This window comes from Oreochromis aureus, linkage group 23, assembly GCF_013358895.1.
Source record: "Oreochromis aureus strain Israel breed Guangdong linkage group 23, ZZ_aureus, whole genome shotgun sequence".
Taxonomy (NCBI): Eukaryota; Metazoa; Chordata; class Actinopteri; order Cichliformes; family Cichlidae; genus Oreochromis; species Oreochromis aureus.
The window spans coordinates 6727021-6744273 of NC_052963.1; the positions used below are offsets into that span (position 1 = coordinate 6727021).

General features: G+C 42.7%; 2 protein-coding genes across 9 annotated transcripts in view; both read right to left on the minus strand.

The window, feature by feature from the left end:
• Positions 1–630: 630 nt before the first annotated feature.
• On the minus strand, positions 631–4111 carry LOC116334380. Its single transcript, XM_031757784.2, has 3 exons — positions 3700–4111; positions 2236–2330; positions 631–2123 (listed from the first exon to the last, which is right to left on the minus strand). Exons 1-3 carry the CDS (start codon positions 3896–3898, stop codon positions 804–806), a joined length of 1614 nt encoding a protein of 537 aa, XP_031613644.1. The 5' UTR covers positions 3899–4111; the 3' UTR covers positions 631–803.
• A 258-nt stretch (positions 4112–4369) lies between these two features.
• The window catches only part of LOC116334382 (R3H domain-containing protein 1-like), a 51033-nt gene continuing 38149 nt past the window's right edge, over positions 4370–17253 (minus strand). For 5 of the 8 annotated variants that reach the window (XM_039606909.1, XM_039606911.1, XM_031757790.2 and 2 more), the window contains 8 exons: positions 13479–13636; positions 13095–13228; positions 10810–10913; positions 8134–8315; positions 7385–7526; positions 6598–6695; positions 6424–6508; positions 4370–5552 (listed from right to left, as the gene is read on the minus strand). In XM_039606909.1, the coding sequence (XP_039462843.1) occupies positions 5233–5552; positions 6424–6508; positions 6598–6695; positions 7385–7526; positions 8134–8315; positions 10810–10913; positions 13095–13228; positions 13479–13636 (1223 nt within the window). In that variant the 3' untranslated portion in view covers positions 4370–5232. Of the gene's footprint in view, positions 5553–6423; positions 6509–6597; positions 6696–7384; positions 7527–8133; positions 8316–10809; positions 10914–13094; positions 13229–13478; positions 13637–17253 lie in introns of those variants that run through there. The other 3 variants (XM_039606910.1, XM_039606912.1, XR_005610267.1) reach the window with 3 other exon arrangements.

A 17253-nucleotide genomic window follows, 5' to 3' on the forward strand; every position in this document is an offset into this window, starting at 1 on the left:
GAGATGATGTATAATGGGACATCCAACTGATATCATTCGCCTGCCAATCTGCACCCTGCTCGCCAAACCCAGCCTCCATAATTGCTTTATTGAGGCGAGTCATGGCAGCTACAGTGTCTCTATTTACACACAGCCCACAGTATAGAGGAAAGTGCTCTACCGCCCCCTGCTGCCCAATGCAGGCCTTGCATTCCAGCAAAACGAGGGTTCATGGACACCAAGTAATAAAAGCCTAAAGACAAAGAAACGTAGAGCAGATGTCACTGTAGTAAATTCTCAAATACAAATAATGCTTAAAAATGCTAATAAAAAAATACTCAACAAATGTGTTTAAACTTAATAATCATCAAGAAAATCCAGACAGATAAAGTAGTTTTTTAAAATTTAATTTCACATAATATCTGACTAAATGATTTGGTCATGTGAGACAGGCTGACATCTGTCGATGTTTGTCTATGTTTTGTCTTTAATTAAGATGTGAAGGGGGGTAACTAAGACTTATCCCCACTGCTATGAGAAGAGAGTCTGGATTGCTGTTTAAAGGCCTAATTATTAACCCATCCACAAACAAAGAGAAAGCTTCACCATAGAAACAGAGAGAAAAAGCAAAAACACATGATGAAAATGAGATATGTAATCAGTACTGTATAATTTATTTCTATGGTTCTAATCATTAGCTGCTCAAATGAAAACTCACAGTGTCAGTATCAAACAACAATCATTGCATCTGTAACAATAACAAGATAAATATAGACTTCAGTGTTGGAGAGGGTTTGTGAAGAGAAAACTACTCCCCCTTGTGGTCAGTGATTAAAGTACATCCGTTCATGAGTCCTACTAGATTGCCTGAAATTTACAAGACTGTCTTTGAATTTAATTATCCCTTCTTTTATTTTCTTATTGAACAGCAGACTAGGGACTGAGGGGCTGATGGCTTTAATGCAGGAGTCCTCGAATATGTAAAGAACATCTTCAAACTGGAAACAGAAAACACCACAGATCTGATTTAGTAGGTATTTATCCAACAGCCCCACCTCATGGTAAAATATCTTATGAACTCTTAAGATTGATTGCCAAGACTCAAACAAAGTTTTCAGTTTCTGGATGGCTTTCTGGACTCCTGAGGTCACCTTGGAACGTTGCTGCTCAGTCAACGATATTTGCATGAGGTCAGTTTCTACAACATACCTGACAGATAAGTCAGTGCCCGCAAAGCATCTGTCCAACTCCTTCTTGTGAAATGTTTTGATGTATCTGAATATGTAAGAGTCAACCCAGATATCATCCTGACCTTCCGGACAGACTGCGCACGCCATTGCGGGACCTTCAGTATATCTCTCCAAGGTTTTTGAGACATCTTTAAGTTCAGTCTGGAGGAGCTTACTTCTGACTGCTGAGCTGCTCGGATTCTTCAAACAGCCCATGCTGCTCTGGTGAGACCCCAGATCACCCTCTCTTGTAATCTCTGTGGCTGAAATCTTGCCTGCTCTGGGATGTTTTTGTGAGGCACCGTCATTATAAGGCTCTGTTGTTGATATTGCATCTGGTTGAGGAAGGCCCGATAAGGCAGATGCTTTGATTTCCTTCTCGACCACTTGTATGTGGTTGGCCTTTCTTTGTTCTGTTGGCTGAACTTCCAGTTTGTCCTTTCCATTGATGCTTGCTTTCAAAATCCTCCCTCGAGCCAAACTCTCAGAGGAAACTTTTTGCCTCAAGGAGGCGTTTTGAGTCTTTGAGAGCAGTCTTTGGATTTCACTTGCCTCACCTGGGCTCTGCAGCAATGTTGATAAGCTGCTTGCGGGTTCCCTCTTAGAGCTGCTGTGGCTTACAGAGTCGACATACTTGTGATGAGATATTAACCTCGTATTATGACTGCTTTCTCTTGGGTTAATACCAGCGGTTTGGACTGTGACTGCAGATTGAAGCTCATCGGCTCTGCGAATGAGGTCCCCTCTCAGGGCTTGGACAGCTGCAAAAGGCCCCTCAATGAAGGCTTTCCTCTGCTGGGGCACAGGACGAAAACGCAGTGATCTGTGAGCTGACCGCAGGCTCTCAATCACCAAGTCCCGATTGCCACCGAATATGGAAAGATCAACCGTAGCACTTGGGACGTAGAAAAACACCTGCACCACAGGAACATGCTTGAATTAGCAACTTTTATTTTGCGATCAAAAGCTTGTCAAAAGCAAGCGACTTAAGTTGGCATGGTGTTTTAAAAATCACACCGATACCTACATCTGTGCTGAAGGGAAACACAGTGAGGACGAAGTCTTCAGGAAACTGGCTGTCTGTCATGATATGCTGCTTCTGTTCCACCACCCTCGCTGCATCTGCCAAAAGTTAGCACAGTTCTGCTGTGGTCTCTACCCAGGTCATTGTTATAATGATGCCCCATGAACCCAAAGCTAGCACACTTTTTTTTGTCATGCAGAGTGCACAGAGCTCGACTCGACTCATTAATTACCAGTCTAATGTTAGCTTTTATATAACAGTACATCACTTTGATAATATCAGATTAATCCATTCATCAGTTAGGCACACATCCAAGCTGCAGATCATACAAAAATCAAATGTTTCATTCATACATTACCCTTTCCACTCAGCATAATGTAAAAGTGGTTCTCAGGGGAAACTGAAATTGGTTCCCATGGGTACCAATTATAGTGAAAAATAGCAGATATGTTTGACAATGACGAAACAGTTTGTGTAAGCCCTTTAGGTATTTTCAATTCCTCATGGATACGGTGGCCTTAGTTTGTGTCTTTCATTTTTTTATTACATTCACAGAGCTCCAGAAATAAGCCTCCTATTTTAAAAGAACAGAAAAATATTAAAACTCATAAAGCAGACTGTATTGTCTGACTAAGGTAACTGGAACTCTGCACCAATCAGGGAGAGCTATTTTAATTTCAAATAATCCCGTTGTACAGTAAACAATACACCCAGTTTTAGAGTTAAACAACACCCTGTATGTTATGCAGCATTGATAATGTGTCTGAACTGAAATAAACTTCATATTTTTGATAGAAGACAGTACATACAGATCCAACTTTACGTTGTTTTTAGGCCTTTATTGTAACAAAATATCTGTAAGCATGAGTGTTGTCACAACACTATGAAGTTTTAAGGTGTTGTTTGCTACATTAGTTTTTATTTTAGAACTGTGAACACAAAAATCATAAATTGAAGTAAGCTGGGACTGCTTTTCTTTCTTTTTTTTGGTAGAGTTGGGCCGAATCCAAAGTGCTTTAGAGACAGGCACATTTACATGCGGTGACTTATTGTGAAAAGTAAAAATCACAGTGAGCGGTCATTAAAATGTGTTCATTGTTTACAAACTGATGAGTCATCTCATAAATCATCATACAGCCTTGATAGGCTGAAAGTGTCGGCGACTGGCCCTGGGTTTACTTGGAATCGGACTGAAATCAAAATTTGAAGTATTGTAGTAACATTTAGCTTAAATTAGCAAAGAGTGGACAACTTTAAAGAGCAGCTTTTTTGGACAACCTTATTTAACTGACTGAGCGCTTGAAGAACTGCTCATAAGTAGATTAGCTTTTATGTGGTTGGAAGGGGACACCCTCAAAAACTGCTTGTTGTCATTAACGTATTTATTTAAGCACGCACAGCTTTACACACTATCAGTAGCAACATGTTAGCCTATAGCCTGCCTTTAGCCACCACCTACTAATTTACCTTTTGCCTTTACAAAAGTGACAAACGCAACTCCGTCCATGTTGGTGGGATATTTGACCTTTTCGACGTCTCCTCCGTCACTCTTCCGGGTACTTTGGAAGTGAATGGTCAGCTTATCAGTTATCCTGCCGGGGGGTAACACATTGGGAACACCGGAGACAACCACCGTCCTGCCGTTCTCCCAGGTGTCGGTCTCCATTACCCTTTTGTTACGCTACATTAGCACTGAAGCGTCGACATAACGGTTACTCCCGCGTTTTTCGGCCACACTAAACACGCCTGTCATTAATATGTAACGACTAAACCAGTTTTCTGTTAAGTTTCACTTTCACTCCTCGTTAATTCCCTACCGCTTTCACAATGCAGTAACGAGCTTTATCCACTAGGTGTCTCTGTTTCACTACATCCCAGGCTGAGAGGAGCGTTCGTTCAAAATGGCTCATTTATGCAGCTGGAAATGAGGCTGCCGAGCAGAGCAAACATCTCTGCAGTGCCCAAAAGGCACAGATACAAACCTCATGGAAACATCTTCCACAGAGTTGCCTCATCTGTTGCTCTTCTCTCCCATACCGAAGCGACATCTTGCTCCAAGGAAACATTTCAATTAGACCTTGAAATTGCTGACTGCAGCTAACTGCTCATATTTTAGCTTGGTGGAAAAAGTCAACACTTGTGGTGCAAACATTTATTAGAATCTAATTTTTAAAAAATGAAAGAAAAGAAGAAGAAAAGCCACGCAATACACAGAACACCTCTCATGAGTCACACAAACAGAAATCCAAACAAATTAAGCCAAGTAGTGACAAACTCGATTGTATTATTCTTGTGCATATAAACATTTTAATATATAAAACAAAGTGGCCTGGTCGAGTGCAAACAAACAGGTATTAAGGGTTAATAAAAGAGAAATCCAGGCTCTGTCCGATACCAGTCAAATCTCCACCTCTGATCATCACTTCAGTGCAAATGCAACATTCACGGTGTTTAATGGTGACTTTAAATAATTCAGGTAGTTTATCTGTGATTCAGTGTTTCTTCTTGTACAAATGCTGCTACGTGCCGTTCTAGAACCTTTAAACACCCAACGTGACACATTCAGTTCAATTTAAAAATAATTATATCATCTAATTTTCAAAGAGTGGCAAGAAAAAAATAATAATAATTTGGTACTGAAACAGCCGCAGTAGACACACTAATGTGATAGCTGGCAAACAGACCCCAAAAGTCTCCAAACACTTTGACTTTAGAACAGCAAACTGGAGTTTTAGAATAGAAGTGGGGCGCTGAGCGGAGCTCTGCAGCTACGGACAAATTTTACAAACCGGTGCTCGGTTTCCACCCTGCACAGACCTGTTGGCCGAAAAAAAAAAGGAAAAAAGTTAAAAGAAACTAAAACAAAATAAAAATGAACATTCATTCTTCAGACATTTGATGTTTCGATTTGGACAGCGTCTGGGAGACAGTCCAGACTGAGGCAGCAGAGGCAGGTGGTTGGATGTGCGTTCCATGTGTGCCGCTCCGAGATCTTAGCAGCTATGAGCCAGTCCTGTCTGAGTCGCACAGCTCCCCTTTGTGTCCGCTGCTGGTTCTGAGTTTAAAGGCGGCCCAGGGGCCTGCGGGGCGGAACACGGCGCTTGGGGTGGTGTGTCTGGAGGGGAGCGTGGCAAAGATAGGGCGCGACGAGGCCAGGTCTCTGCCGGGAGCGCCTCGGGTCGAGTTACACAACCGTGGCTGCTGGTCCGACAGCCGGCGGATCGATTCGCCCCCTTTGTACATCTCTGCCAGGAGGTGGTGGGAGTCTGTACAGCTGATCCCCTCCGGAGGATGTGTCACGTCCAGGATCTGACTGCTCACTGCAGACGCACACAGACAGACAGCGCTGTGAGCAGTGGAGCCAGTAAATAAAACAACTGTCATGGGTGAGCAGAGGGGGGGAAACAAACAAAAAAACGACAACAACATCAGACCTTCACCATCGGGAGGCTTCAAATAAAATGCTGCTGTCAGCTTTAAAGCTTTGAGTTGGAAGGACAGTCAGATCTATGTGTCTGGTTATAATTTTCTGGATTTTTTTTTAACACTTTCTTTAAAAAGAAAAGGCCCATCTCTCAGTCTTAATTCCTCTGTAAAAGAAGCTGCGTATGACCCCCAGTCCTTGTTGATTGCCCCTAGTGGGATTGTTGACTAAAGCGCCTGAATAATGAAGGGGGGGAGAAAAAAAAAAATCTCAGCACCTGCAAAAAATACAGCGCGATATTTGAAATAATCAGCACATTTGTGTCAGTGTTAATACTGCCGGGACTGCAGGTTCCACTGCCAGGTGTGATTTCTGCCCCGTCTGGAAATTATTTCTGCTTACATTCACAAACAGACGCTTTCTCCACAGATACGGAGCACACCAAGCAGATTTTGACAGAATAAAAAAGGTGATGTTACTCCACTTAATCTGGCAAAGAGACTACACAGCAGCTGGATTTATCTGGTGATGAATCTCAGCACGACTTCCTGATAAACACCTAAAGGCTGACATTCCAGCCAGCGTGCGTGTTTTTACAAACTGCTGGCCTGAATTTCTTTGCTAAAGCAAAAAAAAAAAAAACACTACATAATATTCTGGACTAGGATTTGGAGCTTCTTCTGTGTTGAAGAGGTCAAATCTCGGTCAGAGCCTGCCGCTAACTCGAGGTTCACTAAGCTTAAGCCTCCCTCTGGTTTTCCTATTACCTGCTTCACCTACACTGAGATCTGAAGAGACTGATTTTCTGCTGGCCTTCCTCCCATGACCGCCACGCCAAACCCCCAGAGGAACCTGAGGAGACAGAAGATGCCAGTAAGGTAGGTGTGCTTGTGGGCGGCAGGACAAGGAAATAGCAGTCAAAAGCAGAAAACCAGTACTACCTGATGTTTGGCCATCATGTGTGCAGTGTGGATCAACGGAGGTCTGATGGAGGGTTTGTACTGCAAAGGCTGGCCCAGTAAAGAGTAGTGCGCTTCACCTGGTAATGAGAGTCAAAACAACCTTTTCAAATATCAGTCTGTGGTCATTTAAATCACTTTAGAACCTAACTGCAGCTACATAAACAGTAGCTAACTAAAGTACTCGACAATCAATGATTAAAATATAAACTCCAAGTATAGCTGCCAGTTTAAACAAATGATATGACATTTATTAATTCCTGTGTGCTAGAACCCATTTAAAAACAAGCACGCTTTAACATTGTTCATGGCAAGCAGGAAGTTGGGAAGTTAGCTCCTGCTTAAACTACTTTGCAGCATGCTTTTCAAGCAATTTAGTGCAATTTGTCCCTTAATGTTAAATCTTAGGTTAGACATCTTTTACAAGCACAGCTGAAGTTACTGTCGTATTTAAAGTTGCTGCAAAGACCCTCAAGTGTTCTCCAATGCACTGACTCCTTCATTTAGCATCAGGAAATGATGCCCCTCAGCAGGGTTAGTTTAAAACACATGATCATGCTCTTCACTCCAATCTTAAAACCTCAGGAACATCAGTACATAAGCAAAAGCTTGTGAATATGGAAGGTTTTATTCATCCAGATAAGAGATGCTTCAACTGTACATTTTTTGATGTTGAATGTATTCATGCGCCATTGCACTGCACAGTCACTGAGTTTTGAGGATGCCATGTTTGTAAGCATGTACTGCAATACTACTGCGCGTCTCTGACCTTGTCCACTGTGGCAGAAGGCTGTAGGGAGCTGCGGGTGGTGGGCCATGACAGGGATGGGTGAGATGCCTGATGGGAGGCCCTTGACGCTGGGCGGCTGGCCTGGCGAGGGAGTGAGTGCCGGAGACGAGGGCAGGCTGCTCTACATACAACACACCGATGATGCAGAGAGGGGAAACCGGGAGGAGAAACAAACACTTTCATTCAAAAAAAGAAAAAAAAGAAAAAAAGCAACTCTGGCCATTTCTTCCTTTCACAAAGTCATTCTGTGGTTCAAGTCATTGCTTTAATGTACCATTCTATCCACATTAGTCCCACTAATGTACCATTACACCCTAATGCCGAGGACTATTTTCTCCTCATTTTCAGGTTTCGGCAGCACTCACTTCATTTGCAGAGCCTATTTACTACGACATTTAACCTGCCTGGAACAGCAGGCAAGCTGAGTCTGGCTCAAGGCGACAATTCTCACGCAACTGTCAGACTCGCACAAACAAACTAAATTGCCTTTCAAATTGCTTTCTTGTGACCGTCTTAACTTTCTGACACGTAAAGTATGGTCCTATGTAGAAAACATCAGCTGAACAAATTTACAACTGAATTCAAAATTATTTGGAAGTTGCTCCCGTCAAATGAAAACCTCTGGGTCGCCGAGCTAATTAAATGGTTTCAAAGGAGAAACTATGGTCTGAAAGGCACCGCTGTTCTTCTGTGATTGCCTGATCGATGCGCCTGGGCAGCGTTTGTACCTGGGTGTTGTCCGGAGGCGGAGGGAGCTCGGCAAGCCTGCGGTTGCGTTGGTGCTCGGGGCCCAAGTGTTTGTGGCTGAGTGGTTTCCTCTGGCAGGGGGAGGGGGCCCGGGGCTGCTGGCAGGGGGCTGCTGTCATTTGCAGCATCACCATGCCGCTGCTGGGGGCCGGGGGTAACAACCCTGCACGCAGACAGAAATGGAAAGGTTGAAGCAGTGTTTGTGTCGACAAGAGGCAAATCAGGTCAGAAAAAAAAAAATCCACTTATTTAATTCATCACATCAGCTCATCATTTATGCACCAAAGTAAATGTGTTTTTGCCCCAAAGCTGCGTTTCAGCACTTTTGTTCAGCTACACACCTCATCAGGGAAAACACTGCTCCTACACCGTTAGCCTCTCAGCAATTACGTCTTAAGTGCCTCGACTATAAGGGCACATTGGAATTGGCAATCAGAGAGTCCATTCCCTATTCCTGCTAAATCCTCTGCAATGATCCAGGAAATCCAATTATCTAATTATTTTGTGGCACATGAACATGACTTTTAAAACAAAACTAAAAAATTTATAAAATAAATCAGCGCCCCGAACATACATTATACCGCCATCTAATTAACTTCTGTTTACATGAAGCTCATATAAGGCGCAAATCATACACAAACTTTGCAAAGCTGATGCTGGTGTCCATTTAGGAAATAAAACCTCGTAACACTAGCAAGGACGATGGATATTTGGACTTAATTTGTAGATTATTTCTGGCCCCGGCCTAGCCAATTAAAAGTGTTTACTGGTCACGCTGTAGGTAAGGCCGTTGTGAGACCTTCATCTGACCTCATTACTGGAAGAGCTAGAAATGATGGCTCCCCCTCCACTGTGCTCCCATAATAATCAGACATGAATAATAAAGGTCATTAGTAAGGAGACTGCCCCACCTGGGCCTCTGGACAGCAATTCATGTCCAAAGAGACGGAAAACAGACATGAAAAGATGCGTTATTGTAGCTTTGTAAGGCACGAGTCCACTTTATCTTTATTTATCTTTTAATGCCACTAAGGTAAACTGGGGGACAAATTCCTAGGGTTTTTAGAAGTAGAATGGGAGGCAGAGTCTTCAGCTTTCAAGCCGCTCTTCTGTGGAACCAGTATGGATTCAGGAGACAGAAACCCTCTCTGCTTATAAGATCAGGCTTAAAAGATTCTTTTTTCCCAAAGCATAGTTAGGTTTGGATGGGGTGACCCTGAATCCTCCCTTAGATACGCCGCAATAGGTCTAGGCTGCTGGGGGCGTGACGACCAGGGTTCACAGCAACTTTAAGTGACACTGGGTCAAATAGGTGGATTCTGAGTAAAGTTTTCTTCAAATGCAGCTACCACAGAGAGAGCCATATCACTGGTGGTAAATACATTAGAGGGTTACCGAGGCAACCGGAATCTGGAATGTCCACTAGCAACCAGCTATCATCTACAAAGCGATGCATGATCAGCGAATCGCTGTGTAAACACCCCTGAACCATGAAGATAACCGTAGTTGATTAGCAGAGTTGCAGCTAAAGCACTCGACAAACACTTTAGGACCGGCTTTCATCCTCACTTCATTTCAAATGCATAAAAGGTGGAACATTTAGTAAATACTACAATCTTCTTCTGTACTGAATCGCACAATGAAACAAACAGTCCCGCTTCAAGACCGTAAAAAAATACATTGGGAAATACATATTTACAACGTAAACAACGTACCTCAGTAGAAAAATATGGCAAATTTAAAAAAATAAATAAATAAAAATAACGATCAATATTTATGTTTTGTTTATTAAAAAAAATAGACCCTTGTGAGCGCTGGTATAAAATCGGATAAATATCGACCACATTTTCTTATCAGACGGGCTACGCTGTCTACCATCATCAGTTTATACAGACACATCTGTGTGTTTGATTGAATGGGAAATACTTTGAAAGTTAAATGACAAAAGTTCTATAGGTTTGAGAAGCGGGTTATGAAGCAAAATATTAAAGAGTAATATTATCAAAGCCTGACTATGAAAAAATAAAGAGTTATCATTTAAGAGTAGGACCAACTGGGAAATAAGACATATTTGTGCTTATGTCAGAGACCCTCTATAACCACTGGAGCACCGCAATGGCAATCCCAACAACTTCTTCTGATGAGTCGTGACATCAGTCATTTCTTACTTTGTTTTCTTTTTTTTTGTCTCAATGCAGTCGTTGATGTCAGCTTAACATTTGCAGTGGTTGACCTAATCACTGTTTAATCTTCATCCAGCTCTGGAGGAAGAGGGACATGAGCAAATCACTTTTACTTATTCAAACTCCAGGGACCTCCCATCACAGGGCCTCGCGCTTTTTCATTTCAAAAATCCAGAGTGTAAATCTAATCATGCATCTGCCGCACATACAAAGGTAAAGTAAACTCAGGGAAGATTATTTCATTATGAAGCGCAGGCTGTGGCTACAGAGGAATCCGGTCTGCGGTTATTGACACTGAAAGATGAGCAAAATAAAGAATGTCAGAGCGCTGGCAGTGATGGGGAATCTCCAGGGCAGCTAATGTCAGAAAAAAGCGAATATTCTCACTTTACTGCGTGATCCTACTGTAGATCACCGTGTGTTTCTATCTGGACCTGTGAACAGGCTGCATGCCAGCCTCAGAGGGGAGCGTACCTGCGTACTGCTGGCCCGGGTGCTGCTGGGAGACGCAGGGGGACGAGGTCTGAGGAAACTGGAGCTGCTCCATCATCGGTGTGGGCAGGAAACTCACTGTTGAACTGAGGATGAAAACACACACGGGGATGTTCAAAATCATAGATTTCTGGAGGCTAAAACTATTTTAAAATGAGAGCGGATTTTGGCGAGTGAGTGAAATTTGAAATGTTTATCATCTAATGACCACTTAAAATAATTCAAGCTCCAAGTATGAGTGAATAAACCAGAAGGTGCCACTGGATCAAGTCTGTAAGTGTTTTAATTTATCAAATCATCAATGAACGGCTACTGGAAGTCCCCTACGCTGCTGACACCCAGGACTTGAGTTTAGAGAAAGTTTAAAAACCACCTCTAAGCCTCCACAGACGTACACCTTCAGGAGATCTGAGGTGGGGGTATTTAAAAAAAAAAAAAAAAAAAAAAAAAAAAAAGAAGAAACTGGAAAGTAGGCGCTCTGCTCTGTAAGCAACCTGCCTGCAGGGACTCGTCTCCAGCTGGTGAAAAAGCGGGCTGCAGGTGGACGATCGGTCCTCGTGGGAGCAGACTGAGCCGTTCCAACACTGCCACATAAATCATTCCCGCACTGACTGCCCTACTAAAGCAGCCTCATTTTACAGCTGGGACGATGAGAAAGTGACCTCTCCTCACACGCGTGCATCTCTGCATTGTTCTTCTGCGGGTGACGACTGCGTACATGGCCGCGCTTGCCTCTGCTGTTTGTTACGTATACGCAGTCCCAGTGGTGCTCCTCTCGCCAGTATCCAGATTGATTGGGCCCACGGAGGTAGAAACTAATTACATGTTTTGCTTTCTGTGAGCTAGTTCTATCAATCAGCTATAATGAGAGGCTCCACACTACTCCGCAGCAGCCGAGTAATGACAAGAAAATGGCAAAACCTAACTTCTTTTTTTTCCTTTCCCTCCACAGTGAACAAAGATGACCTTGGCTCAGAGGCGCTTTGGGGATTCACTCATCAACCCCATTTGGTCTAGAAATAAGAGGCACCTTCAAGCACCTGCAAATCATTTTCTGGGACAAAGAACATCTACAGTCGGGCTAATTTCTTCCATCTAAATCTGATTAACAACTTCGATTTAAAACGAGTCATTAGGACGGGATGAACATAAATCAGAGGCACTTTGTTAGAAGTGTAAACATTTAGGTAATAATTACAACTTCACCTTGATACTAATAATTTATCAGTGTAAACTTTGTGGCTTTGAAGCAGTTACACACACCCCCACATATCTGATATATCTATATATGTGTGTAGAGTATTGGTGTTCATACAAATAGTGGACTTGGAAAGTTTATTTTCAGTGCAGTTAAACAAGTCATTTCAAATCAGCACTGTGACGTTTGTCCGCCTGGGAGCAGTAGTGAGTTGATGTTCTGTTAGTATGCATGAATCCTCCCTTTACCCCAAAAATCTAACAATACGTGACCGCAGGATTTTATTTATTTATTTCATATGAGGGATCGCGTCGCTTCCCAGCATCGGATGCCCAACGGGTAAGCCATTCAAAATGAGAATGTGACTAACAGCTGCTCTCCTGCTGAGCTGTATCTGATTCGAGAAACGCCTAGCACACGAGCTTAAAAAGGAAACCAAGATGGTGACTTTCACATTTTCTCCTTTAATATAAAAAGCTAAATGTATTTTCCGAGAAACTGCGAAACGGATGATCGCCCATAATTTGGATAAAAGAATTTCAACCTCAGCCTTTTCCCAAGGAGGGGTGGGAGGACAAATCACACGCTGTGTGTTTTGGCAAAACTGTGTCTTCACAAATTCATTAAACAGAAAAAATTGGGAGAATTTGTCATAGAAAAAAAGCCCCCAAGTAATTAGTGTCCAGGGACTCAATACCAGCATCAAATATCCTTTTTTTGATGGGCACATAAGAAAAACCAGTAGTGAACGAGCTAAAGTAGAAATCTGGGAATCATTATGGATTCTTTTTAGATCCATAATGAACAGACAAGCAAATGAAAAGGTTTAATACGCGGTCCTGTATGGACACAAAAGACTATTTCAGTCTACCTCCTAGCTGCTCCTAACTGATCACATCCTTTCAACCATCTGAGAAATTCTGGGCCGACACGACACATATGTTTAAGATGATAACTATTATTATCAATATTATGGGCGCATTCTTAGTTTTACACAATGAGGAAAAAAAAGAAAGTTCATTGTGTTTGAAACAATAGCGTGCAGGATGTCACAGATGTGGATCCGTACCTCATGGTGGTGTGCTGGTTAGGAGGCAGCAGGCTGTAGCAGGGCTGCATGCCAGCGACAGCCACTGCCCCCTGTCCCGGCTGGCAGGACACAAACACTGGCTGCTGGTACGTCTGCTGTGGAACAGAAACCTGCTACAGGGGGAAAAAGAAAGAAAAATAAGCAAGTGTCAACAATTCAAAAAATGAACTCAACTTTTTCAATGGCTGCGCACTGTTTTTACATTCTTTAGCAGAAATTTTAAAACTCAGAGCCATATTTTCATATTTCCTTATGTCAAATAAAGACCAACAAAAGGCCTCGAGCGAGGCACGTTGCATTCATAACAGTGCTCTTATTAATCTATCTGAGGGAGCTCACAGAGGCGTCCCATCATCAAAGTACCTGATAAGACTGCATTGGAGGGTACTGGACCATCATGCCTTGCATCTGGTTGCCCATATTGCTTTGCTGGTTGCCAGTGAGAGCGAGGTTGGGTGTTGGCTGCACGCCCACTACTGTCTGGTAGCTGGACGCTGGGTTTGGCATCACGGCTTGGTGCACTGAGGCAAAATGAGAAAAGGCACAACGCTGTGACCGAATGAAAAGAGACCCCTGATGGATACGCTGCGATAACAAACCGCCAAAAGTGCAATTAAGGATTCGTGATTTCGGTGTAGCGCGGCGGGAGAGGACACTCAGGAAAAAAGCCAAGGCTATCACGATTTCACAAGACAACTGTTCAACATTTTATTGATTTTCAAAGGGTATTTGTTTCTTAAAACAATCCCAACAATGAGCACAGAACCTCCATCAAGCTGAGAACAATAGAAGAGTGTGAGGGGAGTTGAGCTGTTAAAGCTAAAGCAGGTCTGGAATAAATGAGAAAGTCAATATATCTGATTTAGCCTGCAGTGGCCTAAACCTGCAACTGGAGTAGACGAGACACTCCTCTGATGAAGGTAAAATACAAAAACATTGTCACTTTAATGAGATTTCTTCTTCCTACGATACCTTTTTGTTTTTTAAATTTAGAGAGGGCCAAATACAAGGACACACACGAGATGACACAAAGTCACGCAGGCAGGTCCGACCATTCTCCAAACGCCCTAAAATGGCGATGCCTGCACCTAACCCCAGGCTGTGTGTGTGTGAGGGTGTGTGTGAGGGTGGGGGGGACTCAGACACTTAAATGTCAAGGTGACAAAAAGACATTTGAAAATACCGTCCCTTGTGACACACATGCACGGTAATCCGAGTGACTAAGGAGACGATGTCCTTTTGTGAAGGTGTCTTTACAGTCTGCCGCCCTGGGAGAAAAGTACGACGAGACAATGAGAGCGCTCGGCGAGGAACGGAGCAGGGAGGACTATTTTTATCCTCCCTCGCCTCCCACCTTCACTTACAAACCAAGCATGAAATGACCGTAATATCAAAAGCACCCGATTTTTATTCCACTCCAGCAGGGAGCGACGAGGGGACGGTTCTGACTTCTTTCCTTCCATCAGACACAGATAATGACCGACTGTCCTGATTGTTGTGCAAGCGTGGCTGACCATCCTGACGGACTTGTTCGGCTTTCGGGATTAAAGCCATGAGGGAGGAGAAGTTTCTACTTTGTATACATACACTCCTCGTTCTTCTTTGAGGACTGGATTTGCAGATTTCACTTTAAACCTGTCCTCTGCTGAGGTGCTCGCACAGTCTAACGGCGACGACGTGAGAGGGCTGGAAAAGAGACCGGTTCACTGTGAGATTCATAGAGGCCTCTCAGACAGCGTCCCGGCCCCGCATCCCGTCTCTCAGGCTCCAGATTCTTCTTTCTTTGTCAAAAATCATACAGAGCTGAGGAGAAGGACCTCTAGCAGGAAACTACCCATGAAAGCATGCTGAGTCTCTGTTCCTGCCATTTCTGATCATTCACAAAACAAAAACGTCTCATCCTTGAACAACTAGTGAGAAAATGTTTTTCCCCGTGACGTATCACAACTAAACATATACTCCTACTCCTTCCATGTAAAACACACAGGTGATCAGTTATATTAACCTTAAGATGAAGTGAAAGTACTGAGGTTTTAACCTCTGAGAGTCACTGATGTTCTCGAGCCATCTGTCATTAAACTTTCATGTTTCCATTTCCATAAACTAACAAGCAGGCTGGCAGCAAGACTTTCCCCCATCGTACTGGAAGCCCTAGACTGCACCATCATCACTGCAAGAAAAACCCTGACTGGTAAATGTGTCACCTGAAATTGCTTGTACTCTAAGAGAACTGTAGACCAGTGAAAACTGCCTGCTTGATTTGAGCACAGTAAATTGTTCCACCCTGCGTGTGGCTTGGTCACAGGGGATCCCCTGTTCAGACAGTTTGCTTATGTTACATCAGGGGAAAAGAAAACAGGCTCACATACAAAAAGGTGTAAAGACTTGAAATGATGCTTGAAATTCTCTCTTTAAAGGAGCTTCTAGCTACATTTCGGACAACAAGTTCCTGTTAATTGATTGCAGCTATCGATAAGAGGGACACGTGTGGATTGATCAGGCAGCTATTAATGCAAGTAACATGAGAGTGTTACTGAACGACTGACTGCTTTTTCACCCATTTTCAGTGCAGTCCTGATACATGAATATTTTCAGGTATGCAGACTGGACTGGGTTGTTGATTTTTTATTTATTAAACCACTAATCTATAAATCATTCAAGTATAAGAAAGGCACAGCAGGACAGAGGTACAAACACAGTGGAGGCTCTGTCGTGGTTTGGGGCCACATTTCAGTCAGAGGTGTTTTATTTAACGTCCATTTTATTAAAATTTATGGAATTATGAAAACAAAGAGTACAGTCAGATTTTGACTGCCCATGCAATACCAATTGAAAGCACAGAAAAGCACAATGCATCACTATCAGTCATGGATTGGCCTCCCCAGACCTCAGCTTTACTAAAACTGTGTGGGATCCTCTCGACAGTGAACAGAATGAAACCGGGACTACTTTAATAACAAGAAAGCTTCCTTAAGAGAGCTCAGACTGTGTTGAAGAATAAAGGTGACCATGACAAGTACTGACTAGCAAGGTTGTTAGAATTGCACAAACTCAGTTTTTGTCATATATTGTCCATTTATGTTTCCATAAATTGCTACACCTATATCCAATTTTCCCAGTAAAATACAAAGAAATGAAAGCTGGCTCAAGACTTTTGCACAGTACTGACTATCAGTACTCAAGGGGAAAAAAGGCCAATGCAATTAGTCAATATTTATTTGTTCTGCCATATCAGATTTGCACTGGTTACATGTTTGAATGGAGAAATGTTGAACACATTTGTTTTAAAAATAGAGATCTATTATATTTTATATAATTTGGTTTGGTATCAGTTGTCAGACTGTCAGCAAATTGTTGGTCTGGCTTCTCTCATCAGTTCATCCCTATTCTAAACACACACGGCGACTCTGTGCTGTGCAGGAAAGCTTATTTATTTGCAATTGAAATCTGTTGAGCTTCAGATCTAAAACATTTTTTATTACTGTCACTTTGATTGAATATATAACTATATTCAATCAAAGTGACATTCTGTCTCTAGGGCTGACATTTAGTTTGTAGTAGGAGCAAGAGCAGCAAATCCTCAAAGGAGCAGCAGAAACCAAAGAAAGGTTGATGTACGACTCAAATCACAGCTGTATTCTTTCAAGAAAATATGTACTATCTTTAAAGGACATGAGCTTTATCAATTGTCTATCTAGTAGTGATATTTAATTTATATAACAATGCCTTCTAATAATTTCCTAACAGTAGTGAAGAAATAAAAGGAACACTTCAGTCCTTTCACATATATTACACGATGCTTTCTCAGAAAGAAGCTGAAGCCCTGTGGTAGTGGTGACTGTCTGATGCAATTGAGTGGAAACACTGACAGGTTCCTCTGTGGCCACTGGCTGGGCCGTCGGAGAATTTCCATTGATAACTTATTTATTGTGTGTGCAACCCACGCTGCAGTGTCTTCACCTTTAGATGCTCTTCTATGTGTGCATCTCTAATTAATGCAAAAAACAGAGGAGAAACGAGGCGCTGGAGTCATTTTTTTTTTTTTTTGTTTCCCGGAGAAATAATTGCTGTCCTTTGCCTTTGTAGGTCAGCTCCATTTGTCCGCTGTCTATTCCCCGCTTCCCCAGCAGGGAAGCCA

Coding starts and splice junctions, on each gene's coding strand:
- LOC116334380 (XM_031757784.2), bottom strand. CDS start 3,898: ATGGAGACCGACACCTGGGAGAACGGCAGGACGGTGGTTGTCTCCGGT. Junction 2,331..3,699: donor CACTTTTGTAAAGGCAAAAG/GTAAATTAGTAG, acceptor AACTTTTGGCAG/ATGCAGCGAGGGTGGTGGAA. Junction 2,124..2,235: donor TGTTTCCCTTCAGCACAGAT/GTAGGTATCGGT, acceptor CCTGTGGTGCAG/GTGTTTTTCTACGTCCCAAG.